The 16,544-nt window shown below is 37.1% G+C and overlaps 3 protein-coding genes across 5 annotated transcripts; 2 read left to right on the top strand and 1 right to left on the bottom strand.

The window, feature by feature from the left end:
* The first annotated feature begins 456 nt into the window (after positions 1-456).
* On the top strand, positions 457-1,758 carry LOC121977384 (epsin-3-like). Its single transcript, XM_042529968.1, has 4 exons — positions 457-554; positions 695-817; positions 894-1,055; positions 1,140-1,758. Exons 1-4 carry the CDS (start codon positions 457-459, stop codon positions 1,690-1,692), a joined length of 936 nt encoding a protein of 311 aa, XP_042385902.1. The 3' UTR covers positions 1,693-1,758.
* Positions 1,759-2,077: 319 nt separating this feature from the next.
* On the top strand, positions 2,078-4,429 carry LOC121974684 (G2/mitotic-specific cyclin S13-7-like). The gene is made up of 8 exons (XM_042525845.1): positions 2,078-2,253; positions 2,446-2,560; positions 2,641-2,676; positions 2,744-2,807; positions 2,894-3,304; positions 3,387-3,638; positions 3,708-4,045; positions 4,118-4,429. Exons 1-8 carry the CDS (start codon positions 2,208-2,210, stop codon positions 4,272-4,274), a joined length of 1,419 nt encoding a protein of 472 aa, XP_042381779.1. The 5' UTR covers positions 2,078-2,207; the 3' UTR covers positions 4,275-4,429.
* Positions 4,430-9,182: 4,753 nt separating this feature from the next.
* Positions 9,183-16,288, bottom strand: LOC121974685 (CBL-interacting protein kinase 32-like). 3 transcript variants are annotated; one of them, XM_042525846.1, is made up of 15 exons: positions 15,985-16,288; positions 15,210-15,444; positions 13,709-13,771; positions 13,109-13,180; positions 12,758-12,886; positions 12,609-12,689; positions 11,180-11,233; positions 10,967-11,092; positions 10,807-10,896; positions 10,456-10,578; positions 10,242-10,349; positions 9,939-10,052; positions 9,763-9,819; positions 9,596-9,670; positions 9,183-9,504 (listed from the first exon to the last, which is right to left on the bottom strand). In XM_042525846.1, the coding sequence occupies exons 2-15, from the start codon at positions 15,390-15,392 to the stop codon at positions 9,421-9,423; spliced, it is 1,359 nt and encodes a 452-aa protein (XP_042381780.1). In that variant the 5' UTR covers positions 15,393-15,444; positions 15,985-16,288; the 3' UTR covers positions 9,183-9,420. The 3 variants fall into 3 exon arrangements, with proteins under 3 accessions (XP_042381780.1, XP_042381781.1, XP_042381782.1); XM_042525847.1 differs by having other exon boundaries at positions 12,779-12,886; positions 15,985-16,285; XM_042525848.1 differs by lacking the exon at positions 15,210-15,444.
* Between the last annotated feature and the right edge of the window lie 256 nt (positions 16,289-16,544).

Below are 16,544 nucleotides of genomic sequence, written 5' to 3'. Positions count from 1 at the left end.
TCTTGACAGGTATTAGTTTTTGTCCCGATATAAGTACCCATCATAATATCGTATAGATATACATATATACACACACATATATATCCTGACCACCACCTTTGAATGCTTCCATTGGTTATGCATGAACTTCGCCTAAAACCAAGATCCTCACAGCCTGAACACCTCATGCTAATCCACAAATCAAGGAAACTTACTCGGCCTTCTTATGTTTAATTGATGCCATCTTCATCCTTCCACTTTCCCACTTAAGAACTCGTGTCGTCACTTCACTTCTTGTTTTTACTTTTCCATGGCATTTTCCATCTCTCCCATGTAAGTGAGCCCGTACGTACCTCTCTGCAGTCTCAACAAGTCGCTTATATATCTTAGAGGATCTCTACTACGAGAATCAAGATTTTTATCGACTGGGTTAGTTGTAGCTAGAGTACTCAACACCTTCATTTCTTTAGGGGCGCAATGCTTCTTAGTGAGATCAAGAAGAAGGCTTCCTATTATATTCAAGACAAGTATAAATCGGCTCGCTTGGCCCTCACTGATGTAACAGAAGCAGAGATGTGAGCCCGACAACATGAACTACTTATATTTCAACTAAAATGAAAAATATATATGTGTTCATTAATTTTTAATTTGTTAGAGGAAATTTTTTCTTCTTCATAATTTGTCTGTAATTATGATTTGTCATCGGTGCTTGTAGATTGGCCGAAGAAGCGACAAACAGTGATCCTTGGGGTCCTGATGCTAAGTTGATGACCAGGATTTCTGAGGCAGCTCATGACATGGATGACTACAGAAGAATAGTTGATGTTCTCCATAAGAGGTTTGTTCTTTTTAATTGCTCTACTCTTTTTTAAACAGAATAGTTTGTGAATTGTGATATAAACTTTGCTTTGTAGATTCTACACAATGGACTGGAAGGAATGGAGGCAGGCGTATAAAACACTAATCGTCTTAGAATTCTTGTTGACTCATGGTCCCGAAGGCATGTTTGAAGAGTTCCATTGCGATCTTAACACCATTCACGATCTTGAAGACTTCACTTACGTGGATGAAAAGGGGTAAATTACATGCATGATCAGAGCTCGGCTATCAATTGACATATAATAAGTTTTTTTTTTCAATATTGTTTTCATCATGTTTAGCTTTGACTGGGGTGCATGCATGAGGAGCAAATCCAAGAGCATACTGAAGCTACTGAGTGACAAAGATCAACTCAAAGAAGCTCGCGAAAAAGCTCTCCGGATCTCAAGGGAAATACAAGGATTTGGTAATCAAGTCGTCGTCTCTCCAATCTCTTCTTGCTCATCGAGGACATCTAGATCATCATTCGGATCGTATTCTAGCGACAGTCCCACTCTGGGCGGCCTCGATGAATCATTCATACAGGAGGAGCATTACGATTACTCGAGCGATTCGATATCCAATAGTTTGCATAAAAGATCACCGAAGAGCAATAATTCAACATCTACTGATCATAATAAAGAAGTGGAAGGGATCCATCTATGGGATTCACCCATAGATGAGGACAGCACTCTCATCGAATCAAAGAGAGAAGAGAAAGAAGGATTGGCTGGTTGGTCTCCTCGATTTTATTCAAGGATTTTTGGAAGTGCTCATCAAGTGAAAAGGGATCATAATCAGACTCCCAAGAAGAAGATGGAGAGACAATCTTCTTTGGTTTCTGATAATTCATAATCCGCTCTTTGATTTTCTAAATTGTATCTTTATGACTGTTTTGCGATAAATAAAATTGGATTAATATCCTGGTACTTGCCCCAAAGAACAGAGTCGAGCCCAATCAAAATGAAGACAAAGGTCTTTCAGAAGCACAAGAGAAATTTTATTTTTGAAACTATTTTTTAGACTTTTTTTTTTCTAGTTGTATAATTGAAGACCGACCCAACGGATACTTTTTTGGACTCGAATCGTGCCACAGCGCAAAACCAGGTGGAGAGAACCCTCTCTGGACTCGTACAGGCAACAGGATATGGAGATCACTCCTTTCCGCATTCACGAAAATTGTACCGTTGGAACGCCCGTTGGAAGCTCGCGAAGGGTTGCCTCTTTTTTTTACATCTTCGTTGCCCTTCCTTTAAACCCCTCGCATCTTCACCTGTTGACCACGCCTTGTTTCCCTCCCTCCCTCTCGCCGGCGATCGTACCGGGGTTGTTTGAGTTGAGCGTCCGACGGAGGTAGCGGAGAAGAAGTAATGGCCACCCGGCGTCAGCAGGCCCTGGTCTCCCATGGACAGAGAGGTAATCATTTTTATTCCATTCCGTGATCTGTTCTTAACCATTCGTGTCAAAATCCAACCTTTCTTCCGACTTCTTGATGTTAGATGGATAATCAATCTTCGCGGTGTTTCTTCGAATCCCGTTCTTGGTTTTGATTTCTGTTTTGTCGACAACGAGTCACCTAAAATGTGTTGTTTTGACGCAAATCGATAGCTGGGGTAGTGCCGCCGGCGGTGGGCAAGCAGAAGACTGTCGCTGCGGCCGCTGCAAAGAACCGCCGTGCCCTAGGAGATATCGGCAATGTTGTTAATCCCCGAGTTCCAGAAGGGTAAGTGCAGAAATCAACCAACTTGGCGTGCCCTTTCATTTCCACTCCGTGATTATCCTTATAATTCATCATCTTATCAGGAAACAGCAACTTCAAATCAATCGCCCAATCACACGGTAAGCCACTTCTGTAAAAGCTTCACTTTTTGCCCCCTTTTTCTTATTTCCATTTCTTATTTTACAGAAGCTTTGGTGCTCAACTTCTGGCAAATGCAAAATCTGCTGCGGCTGCTGCCGAAGCTAATAAGGTGTCTTGCTTGTTCCCTAATTGGTGTTCTCATCCACACTGTTAGCTGCTGATAACTAATCTCAAAATGTGCCTTTGTGACGACAGAGACCTGTGGTTGTTGTATCTGATGGGGCAGCTGACAAAGTTGCAGCAGCAAAACCGCCTCTGAACAAGGTCACAAGAAAACCTGAAGAGAAGAAGACTAAGAAGAAGGATAAAACAGTACTAGTGACAGACCCTAACAAGAATGTTGCTGCAAGTAAGATTGAAGAGAAGATAGTAGTGACAGCGCCCTTAGTCGATCTCCAAACACACCCTGCATCTTCCCATAAAAGGTCTTCCAGGAAAAAAGTTAATGCATATTCTTCTGTGCTCGCTGCTCGAAGCAAGTTTGCTTGTGGAATCTCTTCTAAGCCAAAGGATTTGGTTGATGAGATTGATGCAGCAGATGCTGAGAACCAATTGGCAGTTGTGGACTACGTCGAAGACATCTACAAGTTCTATAAATCTTCTGAGGTACTCCAATGCTGAGTCTTGATAATTAATGACTATCTAATCGGATCTGTGTGCTAAAACTGATCTTGGGCGACTAATGCAGCATGCAAGCAAACCCCATGACTACATGGACTCACAGGTTGAGATCAATGCAAAGATGAGAACAATTCTTGCTGACTGGCTAATAGAAGTGAACCATAAATTACAGTTGGCCCCTGAAACTCTCTACTTAACATTTAACATAATCGACCGATACCTTTCAATGGAATTCCAAACTCTGTTTAAAGAATTCCAGCTCGTGGGGGTATCTGCCATGCTCATTGCCAGCAAGTATGAGGAGATTTGGGCACCAGAGGTATTATTAGCATCTCACAGTTTTGCAGGTCAACGACTTTTGAAGCTGAAGTTTTGACGTATGTTGTAGGTCAACGACTTCCTTTGGATGACAGACAGGTCATACAGCAGAGAGCAAGTCCTTGGCATGGAGAAGAGAATTCTGAACAAGCTCGAATGGAACTTGACTGTGCCAACCCCGTATGTGTTTCTCGTGAGGTTTATCAAGGCTGCGGCTTGCGACAAGGAGATGGAACACATGGTGTTCTTCTTCGCTGAGTTGGCTTTGATGAACTACTCCATGATCATGTTTTGCCCGTCGCTGGTCGCGTCCTCTGCGGTTTATGCTGCCCAATGCACACTAAACAAGAGTCCTGTTTGGAGCGAGAGACTGAAGAGGCACACTGGCTTTTCTGAAGACCAATTACTGTAAGTAATTTATAAGAGAGTTTCGTAAATCAGAGTTAACAACATCTAAACTTGGGTTTAACTTTGATTTAGGGACTGCACGGAGATGCTGGTGAACTCCCATGCCATGGCTCGTGAGAGCAAATGGAAAGCTGCCTACAAGAAGTATGCCGAGGAGGATTTCGGTGCCGTGGCGTTGCGTCCCTCGGCCACGAAATTAATAGAGGAGTTGAAGGCTTCCAGAATATGATGCTGAAAATCCACTTGTTTTCCTGAAAAATTATTAGTGGTGCTTCGTTTCCATGTTCTTAACGAAAGAACATTATTTCTTGGCAATTTTATCGCTACTTTAGAATGTGTAAATAATTGCGCGTTATTAAAAAAAATACTAAAAATTTACCGATATATTAGTGGTGAATGAATTTGATTTTCGTATCCCTAACTATGTTTGCTGAATATTTTCAAATTAATTTTGAAATTAATACTATTTATTTATTTCACTAACAGACACTTCAATAATGAATTATTGATTTTAAGTTTCAGTAATTTTAATTAAATTGATATCTTATTCATGGAGTAAAATAAGATTAATAAAATATCTTGATTAATCATGAGTTGGTTCAATTAAATTAATTTATTAGAGCTTAATTTAATTGAGTAGATCAGGTCTTTTGACAGCTCAAATATAAACTCAGCTAAATTATGAAATTTATAGGAATAAATTAATTGAATAATTATGTCATTATATATGGAAAGTTTATATCAAAATGTTCTTAATATGATAAGAGATAAATTATCTTAATATGATATCATACAATTTGATAATTCTTTAATTTACGAAAAAGAGATAAATTACATATCTTTATTTTGAATTATCTTACCTTCTAGGCTACTTTATAAATAACGTAGTTGGGTAAAAAGTTGTGACCACACACACATAATAATCCTACATTTGAGTTTGAAAAAACACCGGAGAAGGTTTGGAGGTTTCAAGGATAATCTCTAATTCTTTGTGTGTTGTGATTAATTATTCGTGTTAAATAAGTAGAACCACCATGATCTTGTGAAGTAGAGATTATTGGAATCGCAAAAAACTAATTTTGTGATTTGATATTCTCGACTTTAGTTTTCATTGGTATCAGAACCACATGTTTTGATATTTGATCTTGTCCAAAAATCGTGGAGATGGCAAGCTGGGGATGTAGTTGTCGCGTTGATTGGATGTAGACTCTCCCCGCTCTGTAACACGAGAAATGTCAGTGTCAGGCCAGGGAAGGGGTCCCGACGTTACCCCTCCAACGCTTAAAGTCAGTCACCGGAAAGAGGAAAAAAGTGGAGCAACAATAGACACAGGCGTGAATAGTGAATAATGTGCCCCCAGGGCGTAGCGCAGACGGTGGGCGCATGGTATCTCTGGCGTAATGGCCAGGGGTCGATTCTCATGAACTGACGACCTGGGGTTTACCCCGCCATGCGCCTATGGCCTGTGTACCTGCATGAACCTCCCTCCATATCCGTGGGGTCGGCACTAGGGGGTCGCTAAGGTAGCGGATCTACCTTTGTGAATAGTGAATAATGTGTACCTCCGTTGGTGTATGGACCCCTTTATATAGTACCCTGGTATGCAATGTGCACACTTCTCTCGTGACGCGAGCATGTTCTACAATTGATCATGGGTATGTTCTCCAATTTGTCCTATGAAAGGACATGTCAGGAAAGTGCTTCTGACACCATACCTTAACAGGGCATGCATATCCCTGACAAGACAGTAGAAGCTTCCGACGTACAATCTGTTCATTGACCAAGTCTTGTATCAGCGACGCTATCTCCTCGAAGGATACGTCAGTGATCCATCTGCTCGGCCGAGCAGGATAGCCGCTCAATCGAGCGGGATAGCCGCTTGACTAAGTACTCCTCCGTTCGGCCGAACTCGACTGCCTGGGTCACCTTGGTTTGAGGACTTATAGGGCATCCAAGTATTTCCCATATGTAGTATAAAAGAAAATTTTCTTGTACAAATGTTGTTGATAAGTGGATGAGTGTTAAATTTATTTTTAAGCAATTTTCTTTTTCTTTCTCTTTCAAAAGCTATTGTGCTAAAAAGGGGATAACAATAACAAAATGTGGTCAGGACAAGGATGATAAGGTTGGGGTTGTATATGTTATTTCACTTACAAATAATTGAGACATGAAAGGTTGAAGGTATTTAGTGAATTTTGTTGGTGTTAAGCTGAAGGTATTTAGATTTCTCATGTGTGTTTCAACATGAAATTTTATTTACAACCTTGTATTCTCAATTATTGTTAGGGCTCCTATTAAAATTGTTTCATAAAGTGTTAGCGGAGGGAGCTACTTCTCTTGGAAAGGTAGCCTCTTTAATCATGTAACTATATTGTATTTTGCTAGATTCATGTAAACTAGTAGAAGAGTCTTTTTTTCAATGTGAATGGCTCTTATTATGGTATAAAATAGATGGTTTCGAATTCTTAATGCTTTCTTGATTTTTGGCATTTAGCAAGTAGAATGGCCTTCATCCTTTATTATGTTGATAATTTTTAATATTTTTATTGATTTAGCACTTGCATAAATCTGTGTGGGATGCTGGTGTAAGAAAATAGTAAGCTTTCAAATTTGAATCAATGAGATGCATATGCTTTCAATTTGATGTTGTAGGAGTCTATAGATTTAATTCTTATTTTTCTTAGATGAGGATGAATCTTGTTAGTTGTTAGCTCCTTGTGCTGAATGCCTGTTAGGACATTGTTTTACTTATGTCAACCAATCAAAAATCAATCATCCCAAGACCTTGAAGAAGCATTTCTGAGAAGAAGCATTGTAATTTAATGATATTTATCAAGGAGCATAACAAATGTATTTCTTACTTGCATTGTTAATAGTTGTAGACTTTGTATTATTAACAAATATTTGTGCTTTTAGCTCAAGTGGAAATGGCCAGTAAATACTGATTATTATTAGCATTTTCATGATTAAATGATCAAATTATCCATTAACAAACACATGAGACATAGTGGAAAGATAATTTATGATGCATGTCCCTTCAGATAACATGGACTTGTTATATACTGCGTTATTGAATTGTCTACCAAATCTAACCACTATGCCTATCATTTAGATTTTCAATTTAGACCTTATTTAAAGAGGCACATGTTACTGGAAATGTCGGTTTCACATTCATAAATTTATACATGTTTTGAATGCTAAGTTGGTATTTGTTAGTCATTATTAAAAAAATTATCTACTGTTCGATAGGAATGTTGTATTCCTGGGTGCCTTGAACCAGTTAATTTATCTCTTCCTGTTGCAAGATGATTACTCTAACTGATGAACTTACTGTAGCAAAGCTGCAACATATTCACGCAAGCTGACTCGGTGAAGATTTCGTTATGCTCTACTCTGTAATAAAAAACGTCAGTGTCGGGCTAGAAAAGGAGTCCTGACATTGATCCTTCAACGCTTAAGTCAATCACCGGAATAATAGGAAAGACGGCAAGAAATTGTAGCAACAACCAGAGCTCTAGTGCAAATAACGTATATCACATATCTCCACCGGTGCATGGACTCCCCCTTTATATAATGCTCCGGTAGGGGACGTACACGCTTTTTCAAGCACATACACGTTTTTCCAACTGTCTTATGAAAAGATATATCAGAAAAGTACCTCTGACATCATATCTTAACAGGGTGTGCAAATCCCTGTTATGACAGTAGAAGCTTCCGTCGTACACTTTGCCAACAACCTATGCCCTGTTGTCATCGACACTAATTCCCAAAAGGATACGATGAACTGAGCGAGGGGTCCCACTGTTTAGCTAAGCGGGGGAGCCGTTCGGCCAGGACTCCCCCTGGTCGCTCAAATCTGTTCTCCTCCACGGTTGTTCCGTTCAGTAGGTCGTCCATTGCCCGACCTGACAGGCGGTCCGGTCGAGCTAGCCTCCAAGATCGTACGACTCAATAGGTCATCCATTGCCCGGCCGAACAGGCGATACAGTTGGACTAGCATTCATTTGGTTTGTTGTGAGCATCTGATGTCCTTTGTTCTGCTCGGATGAGTAATCCGCTCGGATGGGCCTCCGAGCCGCTCGACCCGTTGCCACCCGCTCGGCCAACTTCGGTGGCCCATTGATTTCCTTCCTTTGACGGTCTTGACGTCAACTACATTTCCTACCTTTGACTCATCTTTGGTATGCCTTTTTTACCACCGCGCATATATATATATATATATATATATATATATATATATACCAAGGCAGTTGGTTTAAAATCTGGTGCAACAATAGATAGAGAAGTGCAGGGGTGCAATTTATTTTCCTATGTAGTTTTAGTTCTACAACAGATTACTTATAAATGTGTGAATTATATTTAAAATTAGATCCCAAAGGAAATTTAATTAATGATACCTAAAACATAGTGTTTTTTTTGTCAATATTTAAATATATGCAAATAGTAAACCAGTTCAGGAATTACTAATCATATTTAAAATAAAGTTTTCGTTTTATAAATATAAATGGGCATTTTAACAATCATATAAATTGTAACATATATTTTGTTGGACCATTAATTAGTCAACTTATGTGGAAGAGGGAGAATAGTTGGAGCAAGATATCAAGAAGGAATAATGACAAGAACTTTTTTGTTTTACTAAGAAAGCCTATGGCACTACAAGGCAGATTATCTATCAAAATTATGGATAGCTATATTTTTTTAATTTATCGATTATTAATTAACGACGGAATTAAAATATTAAAATTCAATCTTTGATTAAATAATTTTCTTGTAGTGATGTGTCCTTTATTTATACTCTAGGCACAATTACTCTAATATTTATTTTACCGAATCAAATTATTTAATATTCATTACATATAATTTAACTAAAAATTAATAACATGGCATTTATCATTATAATCAAGAAGAAAATAATTAATATTTTTGGGAATTTTAATAATGCATAATGAGCAATTGATTTATCATTAATAAAAAAAATTTTGTCATAAACGATATAAATTTTATGATAAACTGCATAAAATCTGATTCTAAACTATTAATTAAAATCTATAATGAGAAGGTTGCATGATTTTTTTTTTCCTCTTCCTTTATTGTGACCAGGATTACAGGATTCAAACAAGAAAAACAGTTCCAATTTAGCAAATACCTTATAGATTCATGGACATCTGATAAAATTGGAACAGAAAACAAACAAATATGATCAGTGGCTTAACAGAATAAAGGATTTTATCCAAAAAAAAAACAGAATAAAGGAATCACAACTCACTCCGATGTCAAATAAAATGGGCAAACATAGAAGCAAAATAGAGAAAATTCATATAACAAGCACTCTAGAATGAGATTCATCTGAATTATATGGAGTTATTGAGGCTTCAAGCATCTTGCTCTTCCTGTTGTGCTGCCTCCTCAGATATCCAAACTACCTCCTTGAGGCTGTTAGACAGATTCTTATAGAACTGCAGTGAAAAATTCATATTATTAGAGTAATTATATGGGCAAAATAATTTTTTGGCTAACCAAATGAGTAGTTTGGGTTTCATTTAATACCTTGTGGAATTCCAGAGTGTCGCCTTTAGCTTTTCGTACCTCTACCATATGGAGTGATGGAGCCACTTGAAATACCTAAATTTCCATGGAACACAGTTAACAAAAAGAATTTGAATGTTCTTCAGGAAGAGAGGGGAAAAGAAATTATATTCATGTGACAATTGTACCTCAGTAGCAACTTTGAGATTTCCTTTCCTCCCGGCTTTTGCATTTTCCAGCTTCATCTGAACAATAAAAAGAATGGTCATATTTCAAGGTCATTTTCTTCAGTGATGAACACTGGTTCTAAAAGGTTCATGTAGAAGATTACAAGTATGCCATTTCAAATTTCTAACTATAAGACCTTGTAATTCTTTTTCTGAACATCAAATCCAAGTGGCTTTGCGGCTTCCTCAATCTTACTGACAATGTCATTGGCTGGGCATGTCGATGTGAACCTTGTTACCCTTTTGAATTCCTGTAATAACGCAAAGCTACAATTGAGATAAAAATGTCTAGTGCAAGTAAATGTGGGCAACTTGATACAGTGTAAATTGGATCAAACAGCATAAGCCTTATTAAGCTTTCAAATACAACAAAAACAGGACACAGTCATAAGTTGAATGAAAGTTATGCAACACCAACGAAACAAATTCCATATCAAAACCTGTTCTGCATCGAACAAATTGCCAAGATCTAGCCCCTTCGACATGGAGATCAGTTCAAAGGCATTCATCATTGTTGGTTTCTCTTCTTTTTCTTTTACATGGTGTTCCTGTAATAAAGACCCAACCATATTTTGTAAAAACATAAATGTCATATCTGACTTTGACTGAGAAAGAATGAACATTATGCTAGAACTGTTGCCAATTTTTTTTTACTTCAGAATCCATGAAAACAGCGTGCACATCATCCAAATTTGCTTCATATGTCTCCTCAAACACAGGGGGTTTATAGCCTTTCTTGAACCATTCATTCTTCAATATCTCAGAAACTGTTATACGCTGTCATTCAAGCCACATATAATGTTGTCAAAAATAGTTGTCAGCTAAGCTAACTAAAAAGTCGACAAAGTCTGTTCTGTTTAAAGAAACATATAAAAGTATTACAAATTTGTTAGTTCAAAAGAGGTTCAACAATAAGCAATCCTTCATAGCTTCCTATACTTTGAATGCTTAGTTTACTCAAGAGCCACTATAACCTAAAGTACAGGGTTGAGAAAGATGACTTACTGTCATTGGATTTGGATCTAGGATTCTTGTCAATAAGATCTTGGCTTCCAAAGAAAACCAGGTTGGGAATGTAAATTCAGCAGCAGAAATCTGCAGGAAGATCAGAATCCACAACCATGCAAAGGAATACAATACTTGAATGCAGTAATGAAAAGCTTACTTTATTGTACAAGGATATAAGATTAGAATCCTCAAAAGGCAAGTACCCTGCTAGCAGTACAAATAGAATGACCCCACAAGACCATAAATCTGCAGTTGCTCCATCATAACCTCTATCATTTAGAACCTAATGAATTTAACTGGTTATATACAGTATTTCTCCTTAAAACTAGGGCACAATAGCAACAAATAAGAAAGTCAAAGTTGTCTGCACCTCTGGAGCGACATAGTTTGGAGTACCACAGGCAGTATGAAGCAGGCCATCACCCTGGAATTAACACCATTGCAACTTCAAATTTAAAAGTAGGATAAAAACTGAATCCAAAAGGATCTACCAACATATTAGGTGTAGCCTATTGCAGATGAATACAACTCACCAAAGAAGAATAATGAAACACAAAATAGTTCATGCAAAAACTAGACCCCTGATTGTCTAACAAAAGGACAGAATGCAAAAAACTTCGATGCCATTGTTTCACTCCTATTCATACAGAATGCATGCTAAATACCATCAAAACTGTGAAATAATTTATCTACTAAAATTAATAATTTTATGTTAGTCTTCACTTGATTAGTGATCAATGGAGTGTTTCTTCATTTTAGGTAAGCAATATATCATTTTGAATTCATGATTGAGGGCTTACACTTATTGATAGAATAGCTCATTTCCATTCTGAATGTACATACAGACATACAGTAGATCTTCATACTCTCACAATTCCATGAAGTTGAAGGATCAAATTAATGTTCTATGACATAGATTATAACATGTGTATGCCCTTACAATTTACATCCGCCCAAATTTTTTAAAAACAATTAATATATACAGACCATGATTACATGATTCAAATATTGCATCTATTTAAAATCAGAAAATAGTTATCAAAAATTAACTTGTAACTGTTAGATTACCCTGGCTTGCTGAGATAATGCACTTAAGCCATTTGTTGGATTTTAGCTTCTTTTTGGTGGACTCACATGTAATTTGTTAACATGCGGATTTATGTCGTTAAGAAGCAAACCCGTTGGTGATCTAATTAATAGCTATTGGGTTTTTATTAATGGATGTGGGATTTAGATGTGTAGAACCCTCTAGCCGCTCCGTTATTATTGATGGGTTGATAACGGATGCGGGTTCATAGTATATATGAGTTTGACCATTCTCTTTGCTCCCATTGGTGAAGAGATTTCGAAGCCGTCAACCTAATTCCTCTGGAAGACCAGTCCCCTTCTTCTTCGGCAGGATTTCGGGTTCAAGAGTACTACATGAAGAATAATGGCAATTCCGTTGCATTCATGTTCTTCGTAAATTTTAGTTATGTATTTATTTTTATGCCGTAGATTGATGAAACTAGATCCTTGTTTTGTATTTCCTATATCTAAGTTCTTGTATGCTTTTAGAATTCATGCGGCTTAGGATTTACAAGATTTAACACTTCATACTCACAATTCTGTGAAGTTGAAGGATCAAATTAATGTTCTATGAAATAGATTATAACATCTGTATGCCCTTACAATTTACATCCACCCAATTTTTTAAAAAACAATTATTATATACAGACAATGATTACATGATTCAAATATTGCATCTATTTAAAATCAGAAAATAGTTATAAAAAATTAACTTATGACTGTTAGATTACCCTGACTTGCTGAGATAATGCACTTAAGCCAAAGTCTGAAATTTTCAAGTTCCCATAAGCATCAAGTAACAAGTTCTCTGGCTGAAAATTTGCAAAGTATTGATAAAATAATGTAATAGTTCATTTGAATTATCATAAAATCACGATACCTCAAGCAGTATATGATGTACCTTCAGATCACGGTGGTAAACTCCCCTGCTATGACAATAATCAACAGCATTAATTAGTTGTTGGAAATATTTCCGGGCCTCGCTCTCCCTCATCCTACCATGGTTTATCTTCATGGTTGGGTTTTAGAAACATTAGCGGATAAAAAAATTAAGACAATATAGCAGATATTGTTCAGATAAATATACACCTGTGCATGTACATGTGCATTGTAAGTATTTTACAAAGAAGACAGTCCTTAGTGCCTACTTAGATAAAATACATATCATGGTTTCGTTTGGCTTTTTCCATTTCCATTTGAAAGAGAGAAACGTATCAAAGTTCTGTCTTACTATTTTATCTAACAGCTCTCCTCCTGTAACGAATTCAAGTACAATGAAAATTTTTGTTTTGCTCCCCATCACCTGAATTAGAGAAACAAACATTAGCTAACAAATCAATTAGTAATGACACTTCAAAAATAGATGCTAATATAAATTTCTAGTTCAAACATTTTTCAAATCTATATAAAAACAAGCTCACGTTTGTTTAAGCAGTGTTAGATATGCAAAAGAGAAGAAAATCAACAAAGGCATAATAATATCATCGCACCAATAGTACCAACGTTGGTGGATATCAAGAGATCTACATAAGTTAACATTTTGGGATGAAATGGACTCTCTCAAGATTGTTTTTATAGGAAATGTAAATGTTAATTACTAAAACAAAAGAAGTGTACATGGATAACATCACAATCACAGTACTGACTTCCTTTCTAATCTACTCCCATAAATCTCTCAAGCTTTAATAGTACGGATGAACCATAGACATAATTGAGAGTGAACACCATATACATATGGCATAATTGCAGACACAATATCTTAGACATAATTTTATAATGTTACTTCATAAGTAAAAAAAACAGATATTATGGAAAGACTTTAGAAGACAACCTCATAGATTCGAACAACATTAGGATGCTTTATTAACTTCATAGTGGAAATTTCCCGCTGAATCTGCATATGCAGAACTTGACATTAGTAGAAAGATAACTAGGAGACAAAGGGATTGGTATAGTCTTAAAGTAATACAAATATGAGTAGAGAATAAAAAAAACATGAGACACACATAATCGGTTCAAGTTTTAGATAAGACTAATCTATCTTAAATTGCACCAACAGCTGAGGATCTATATTCATTTTTAATTCTTCCTTGCCAATAAAAAGCTATAGTCGGCCAGACTTTAAATTCACAGGTGTTGCAATTGTTAGCTGAAGATATCAGTGTTCAAGTTCTCATGTTTATTATCATGTTCAATAAGAAAATGAGGTAACTTTGAGTAAGGTTAAATTACGTCAAAGATTGATATACCACTTAGCACTTTTGAAGGCGGCAGATGGATTCAGAGGTAATTTCGAGATGGGATATGAATATAAATTTCCCGTTGAAATTAACTTATCTCATGCTCCTGGTGATGGCAGAGCTTGTTTGGCAATCTTTCTCACAAATTACAGGTAAGGTAATAATTTGGTTACTTCTACATGACAAGTTAAACACAAGGTGAAATCTAAAAAAGAAAAGGGTTCAACCAGAAGATTATTCTTGTGTGCTGTGTGGAGGTCATGTGGATGAAACTGGTCCACATTTGTTTTTCTCCTGCATAAACAGCAGGTGTGGGCTGGATGTTGATTCGCTTAATCTTCTCAATTGGACTTCAAAGTTCTCCTTCGACGAAGGGCTGGGAAGTTGATGTTCAGTGCTTGACAAGGAGGCAAAGAATCTATAACTGTTTTGTGCATCCATGGCTATATATAGTTTGGCTCACTTGTTGCAGTAGTATTTCCCATTTAACCAATCCAAATTTGACAAGGATGCTTTGGTTCTGGGCTGAATTGATAGAATTGTGGTCCGCAAGAGTACCTGCTTGTGCAAAGATCACATATATAGAGCAGTTAAGGCAGCTAGGAAGCTATTTTAGTAGTAACTTTAAGCTTCTGTTTGGAAATCTAAATATGTGCTATATATGTGGAGGTCTCTTGTGTGTATTGGCGAATCTCCTGTGCAAAACTGTTTGGTGATGAAATCTAGTAACATGTGCACATGGTATAGTGATAGTCAAAGACAAGGTTGGTAGATGGTTTCAATATCAGAGTGGTGTCAATATCGGTTTCCTCATCTTAGGTGTAGGCAAGTAGCAAGGGTTGAGTACTCATCTTGTATACCTCCATGTAGTTAGTGAAGTATTGGGTGCACAACCAGCCCAATCAAAATCCTTTTTATTAAAAAAAAAACTTAGCACTTTACATTAGCAGATTTTATTACTAGTATTTTGGTTGTTTGGTATTTCACCTCCGAGCACAGTTCAGCTGTATTAACTTTAGAAAAATGAAAACCTATCCACTATATATATGCAGCATTTTGAATCTCAAATTGTGAATATGATTTAGAAGATACCTGTTCTACTAGCTTGTGCTTCAACACCTTCTCTTTGTCAAGGATCTTGATAGCAACAGGTTCCCCGGTCTCAATGTTCTTTGCAAACCTAACTTTTGCAAATGTCCCTTCCCCAATTGTGCGTCCGAGCTCATATTTACCCACATGACGCTTCACCTTACTTTTACTCGTTCCACTTTCCATTCTATAGTTTATTTGATAAGCACCCAAACTATGATTGGTATGCTTCACCAGTCTGTTAATATAGAAATTTCAGTTAAAATTGAAGTTAGATGGTAGAAATAGAATGTTTTATGTTTAAAAAATTTAACAGCACTAACAGTTCTTGTCCATTGGTAAAAGTTAAAGAAAGAGATCATGAACTTTTAGGCAGCATGATTGTGGTAGAAGTCTGAGGCTGCATAATTAGAAAGCTCACTCATCTCGAAACAAAATTCCACAGTTGCGTAGCAAATTTGTTATATTTCAATACCAAAAGCCCACAGTGCTATAGAGATGCATTCCCAAATAGCTTTAGTTAGGAAACAGATTGTAAAGCTAGTAAATAAGACAAATCCCACGACTGGTTACAACAACAGCACAGAGGCAAAACTACATAAACACACACAAACAAAAAGGGGGGAAAGAAATTATTAGCCACCAAAAAGAGGAAATACGAAAGATGAAAACCCCAAAAGCGTCTTAAATCTCATTAAAAACAGAGAAAGTTTTGATCTTTGCAACAAGAGTAATCCATCGATCATCCACTTACAATAGAGGGGATTAGGGAACCGACCTTTGAATCCAGCGATGCGGCACTTTTGTTGGATCAAGTATGCGGGTCTAGGAGACTCTGCAGCAGAAATTGGTGAGGGGGCGGCGGGGGCGGCGGAGTGGAAACACAAAGGAAACCGATGGGTGTGCAAGTGGTACAACAGCAACAGCGGCTATTGATGGCAACAGAGGTGGAGGCGAAGGATGTGGTGGCCATTGAATCGCACATAGAACAAGCAAATCTGCGTCGTTGTGTGCCACCATTTCACTCACAGTAATCGCTGCGTGCCAAGGAATGCGAACCTCCTTTTTACAGTCACTGAGCCTTCGTCGTCGTCTCTTGTCCTCTTTCACAGCGGCTCCTACAAAACCACGTGAAACGTGAAACGAAATTCAGTTCCTCCACAAACCACTAAAAATCAAAAGCCGTCTACTATTTTTATTTTTAATCTTAAAAAAATCCTCTTATTTTTCATGATAAATACCTTTTAATTCTCTATGTTTTCTATCCCCTAACGTTTTATTCCTCTATATTTTAAAAAAAAAAATAACATTTAGCATTTTTACCAAAAGTCAAAAAAA

The sequence above is a fragment of the Zingiber officinale genome, chromosome 4B (genome assembly GCF_018446385.1).
Source record: "Zingiber officinale cultivar Zhangliang chromosome 4B, Zo_v1.1, whole genome shotgun sequence".
Classification (NCBI taxonomy): Eukaryota; Viridiplantae; Streptophyta; class Magnoliopsida; order Zingiberales; family Zingiberaceae; genus Zingiber; species Zingiber officinale.
The sequence above is the reverse complement of the archived record's forward strand: the minus strand, read 5'-3'. Positions and strand labels throughout refer to the sequence as shown.

Coding starts and splice junctions, on each gene's coding strand:
- LOC121974684 (XM_042525845.1), top strand. CDS start 2,208: ATGGCCACCCGGCGTCAGCAGGCCCTGGTCTCCCATGGACAGAGAG. Junction 2,561..2,640: donor AATCCCCGAGTTCCAGAAGG/GTAAGTGCAGAA, acceptor TCATCTTATCAG/GAAACAGCAACTTCAAATCA. Junction 3,639..3,707: donor AGGAGATTTGGGCACCAGAG/GTATTATTAGCA, acceptor CGTATGTTGTAG/GTCAACGACTTCCTTTGGAT.
- LOC121977384 (XM_042529968.1), top strand. CDS start 457: ATGCTTCTTAGTGAGATCAAGAAGAAGGCTTCCTATTATATTCAAGAC. Junction 555..694: donor GATGTAACAGAAGCAGAGAT/GTGAGCCCGACA, acceptor CGGTGCTTGTAG/ATTGGCCGAAGAAGCGACAA. Junction 818..893: donor GTTGATGTTCTCCATAAGAG/GTTTGTTCTTTT, acceptor TTTGCTTTGTAG/ATTCTACACAATGGACTGGA.
- LOC121974685 (XM_042525846.1), bottom strand. CDS start 15,392: ATGGAAAGTGGAACGAGTAAAAGTAAGGTGAAGCGTCATGTGGGTAAA. Junction 10,053..10,241: donor ATTTGTTCGATGCAGAACAG/GTTTTGATATGG, acceptor GCGTTATTACAG/GAATTCAAAAGGGTAACAAG. Junction 9,820..9,938: donor TTCAGAAAAAGAATTACAAG/GTCTTATAGTTA, acceptor TTTATTGTTCAG/ATGAAGCTGGAAAATGCAAA.